The sequence below is a fragment of the Silurus aristotelis genome (genome assembly GCF_946808225.1).
Source record: "Silurus aristotelis genome assembly, chromosome: 8".
NCBI lineage: Eukaryota > Metazoa > Chordata > Actinopteri > Siluriformes > Siluridae > Silurus > Silurus aristotelis.
This window is the reverse complement of record NC_139581.1, coordinates 30,896,250-30,900,353: the sequence shown is the minus strand read 5'-3', so window position 1 is coordinate 30,900,353 and position 4,104 is coordinate 30,896,250. Positions and strand designations below refer to the sequence as shown.

Here is a 4,104-nt window from a genome sequence, read left to right as displayed (position 1 = left end):
GAGAGAGAGAGAGAGAGAGAGAGAGAAGGACAGAAAATGTGTGTGTGTGTGTGTGTGTGTGTGTGTGTGTGTGTGTGTGTGTGTGTGTGTGTGTGTGCGTGTGTGTGTGTGTAAGGACCTAATAAACAGCTTTACACTGTTCGTTCTGTTTATCAGCTTGAACATATTTAAAATTGTATGTGTTTGTTGTTTTATGGATTTTAATGCTCAGAGGTTTTGTTTCTTCTCCTGACACTCGATGAACTTCCTTCTTTATTCACTCACTCCATCTCTTTGTTCTCCATCATTCAGCCCTGGGTTCTATCTCAGTATCACACACACACACAGATACTGAGATAGGGAAGGGTGTGAGACACTGTGCTCATGTAGTCGTGCTGATTAGCGCTGATGAATCAGTGATCTGGAGTTATTTATTGTTTATTAGTGATTTACACAAATCTGACTGCAACTGAAAATATCAGGAGGAAAAAGAGCAGCAGCTTCCTGATCAAACCGAACCTGATCAAACATCATCATGGAGTGGTACAGTGTAGAGAGCGAAGAGCTGAGATCATGAGTGTAGCAACAAAAAAGCAGCAGGTGAACTGCGGGCACAAAGTATAGAGAGATTAACCCCGCCCTCTTTACTGCTCTATACACCCAGCTAACCCCGCCCTCTTTACTGCTCTATACACCCAGCTAACCCCGCCCTCTTTACTGCTCTATACACCCAGGTATCCCCGCCCTCTTTACTGCTCTATACACCCAGCTATCCCCGCCCTCTTTACTGCTCTATACACCCAGCTAACCCCGCCCTCTTTACTGCTCTATACACCCAGCTAACCCCGCCCTCTTTACTGCTCTATACACCCAGCTAACCCCGCCCTCTTTACTGCTCTATACACCCAGGTAACCCCGCCCTCTTTACTGCTCTATACACCCAGGTAAACCCGCCCTCTTTACTGCTCTATACACTCAGCTAACCCCGCCCTCTTTACTGCTCTATACACCCAGCTAACCCCGCCCTCTTTACTGCTCTATACACCCAGGTAACCCCGCCCTCTTTACTGCTCTATACACCCAGCTAACCCCGCCCTCTTCACTGCTCTATTCACCCAGGTAACCCTGCCCTCTTTACTGCTCTATACACCCAGCTAACCCCACCCTCTTTACTGCTCTATACACCCAGGTATCCCCGCCCTCTTTACTGCTCTATACACCCAGCTATCCCCGCCCTCTTTACTGCTCTATACACCCAGCTAACCCCGCCCTCTTTACTGCTCTATACACCCAGCTAACCCCGCCCTCTTTACTGCTCTATACACCCAGCTAACCCCGCCCTCTTTACTGCTCTATACACCCAGGTAACCCCGCCCTCTTTACTGCTCTATACACCCAGGTAAACCCGCCCTCTTTACTGCTCTATACACTCAGCTAACCCCGCCCTCTTTACTGCTCTATACACCCAGCTAACCCCGCCCTCTTTACTGCTCTATACACCCAGGTAACCCCGCCCTCTTTACTGCTCTATACACCCAGCTAACCCCGCCCTCTTCACTGCTCTATTCACCCAGGTAACCCTGCCCTCTTTACTGCTCTATACACCCAGCTAACCCCACCCTCTTTACTGCTCTATACACCCAGGTATCCCCGCCCTCTTTACTGCTCTATACACCCAGCTAACCCCGCCCTCTTTACTGCTCTATACACCCAGGTAACCCCGCCCTCTTTACTGCTCTATACACCCAGGTAACCCCGCCCTCTTTACTGTTCTATACACCCAGCTAACCCGCCCTTTTTGCTGCTCTATACACCCAGGTAACCCCGCCTCCTTTACTGCTCTATACACCCAGGTAACCCTGTGTGTGTGTGTGTGTGTGTGTGTGTGTGTGTGTGTGTGTGTGTGTGTGTGTGTGTGTGTGTGTTTCAGTACTGGTGATGAGGGAGGATGAGTTCAGTAATCGTCTCAGCAGTCGCGCCAGTTTCCGTGACTGCACAGCGCTTCATTACGCCGTACTCGCTGATGATCTCTGCACTGTACGCATGCTTCTGGATGCGGGTAAGGTCAAAGTTCAAGTCACACTTGGTTTTACCATACAACACACACACACACACACACACACACACACACACACACACACACACACACACACACACACAGACACTCCTTAACCAGTAGAGGATGGCTTCTTAAACAAGTGACCCCCGTCGCCTGAGGCAGTTAGGCACAAGTTGACCTTTATCTCCTGGAACAGAAGAGCCATGGGTCAGTTGACATCCTCCAGAGGGTGTCAGGAAGTGTGTGTGTAAAAGTGGGTGAGTATAAAACACACACACACACACACACACACACACACACACACACACACACACACACACACACACTGCATAGCAGGTTCCTGTGCTGGGAGATGTAATCAGGTTGGACAGAGAGAGCAGCAGTGTTGTGCAGTTTTTGTACAAATATGCAAAATTTCCTCCTGAGTAAAAAATGATGGGAATAATGTGAAATGAAAAATGGTGTGTGCGTGTGTGTGTGTGTGTGTGTGTGTGGTCAGACGGACACACTGTGTGTGTGTGTGTGTGTGTGTGTGTGTGTGTGTGTGTGTGTGTGTGTGTGTGTGAGAGGCTCATTCAAAATCTCTCTAGAAATGAAATGCTTCTCTTCAGACATTAAAAGCATCTCCAAATAAAATGGAGAACTTTACATAAATATATGTTTTTTATATAAAAACAATAAGATTAGTGATTAAAAGCCCATTACCCAGAAGCCTCAGCAGCAGGAGGCCACGCCCTGGCAGACAGAGCAGCGTCAGATGTCAGGAGCCATCGATCACAGCGATGACATCATCACCACGAGACGGCTCCAGTAAAGTGCACAGAGGAGGCAGTGAAAGTAAATTCTCATTTTCCAGTGGAAGTGGCGTGTGTGTGTGTGTGTGTGTGTGTGTGTGTGAGAGAGAAGATGGAGAGACTGTTGCAGGAACGTTAATAAGAATAACGTGAAGGAGATCAGGAACAAGCTCCACTGCAAATGTAACTATAAACAGACAAAAATAAAACATCTCACTCTGTGATTAATGATGGTGAGTTGCTGTAGAGTATAAACGCGTGAGGACTCGCTGTCAGAGGAAACGAATCAATGTCATGGTGTTACAGTGGTTAAACTCCCCCAAAACACACACACACACACACACACACACACACACACACACACACACACACACACACACACACACACACACATGGTTGAGGAACATCGAGCTCAGCAACATTAAACAGACATTATGAGGAATGTGAGTTACCCCCAGCTTCCTGTTCCATACACACACACACACACACACACACACACACACACACACACACACACACACACACACACACACATGTCTGGTCACTTGGCAGCCATTTCAGATGCTTTAATAACCATAGAACATATGAGTGCTGTCATACCTGCAGACTCTGTAGTACCTCTGTAATCACACACACACACACACACACACACACACACACACACACACACACACACACACACTGCCCAGGTCTTGGCTGACGGCTGGTCACACACCTTATTTCCCCTATGAGTGGACAGACATTTCCTCCTCGAACCTCCATTCATCACCGGCCTGCAGGACGTCCCCCGGCCCACCGCTGCTTCTGGCCCCGGGGCTCGGCCCTCTCTCACCGGGGAAGACTCTCCGCTCCGGCCCCCGACCCCTCACTTCTCCACCGCTCTGGGCCATAAGAGGAGACTAATCACCCTAACCATGACCTCTGAACCCTGACCCTCAGGCAGAAACCAGGGAAACCACCAGCTGAAAAGGGAAACACATTTAACACAGGCTGGTTTATGTTTAAAGCTGTGTGTGTGTGTGTGTGTGTGTGTGTGTGTGTGTGTGTGTGTGTGTGTGTGTGTGTGTGCGTGCGCCTCTGATCTGTCTGTTGTTCTGTCCCTGAAAGGCTTGGCTAAATCGTTAGTAGTGATTGTCTTGCTCATGCCCAAAGGGTTCTGTGTGTGTGTGTGTGTGTGTGTGTGTGTGTGTGTGTGTGTGTGTGTGTGTGTGTGTGTGTGTGTGTGTGTGCATGTGTAGGTGTGCGTGTGTAGGTGTGTGTGTGATATTACAA

At 48.8% G+C, this 4,104-nt stretch overlaps 1 protein-coding gene across 1 annotated transcript in view; it reads left to right on the top strand.

Moving 5' to 3' along the window:
- Positions 1 to 4,104, top strand: part of clpb (ClpB family mitochondrial disaggregase) — a 37,185-nt gene that overhangs the window by 15,193 nt on the left and 17,888 nt on the right. Inside the window, exon 6 of the mRNA XM_083548771.1 lies at positions 1,858 to 2,038. Within this exon, the coding sequence (XP_083404897.1) occupies positions 1,858 to 2,038 (181 nt within the window). The remainder of the gene's footprint in view (positions 1 to 1,857; positions 2,039 to 4,104) is intronic.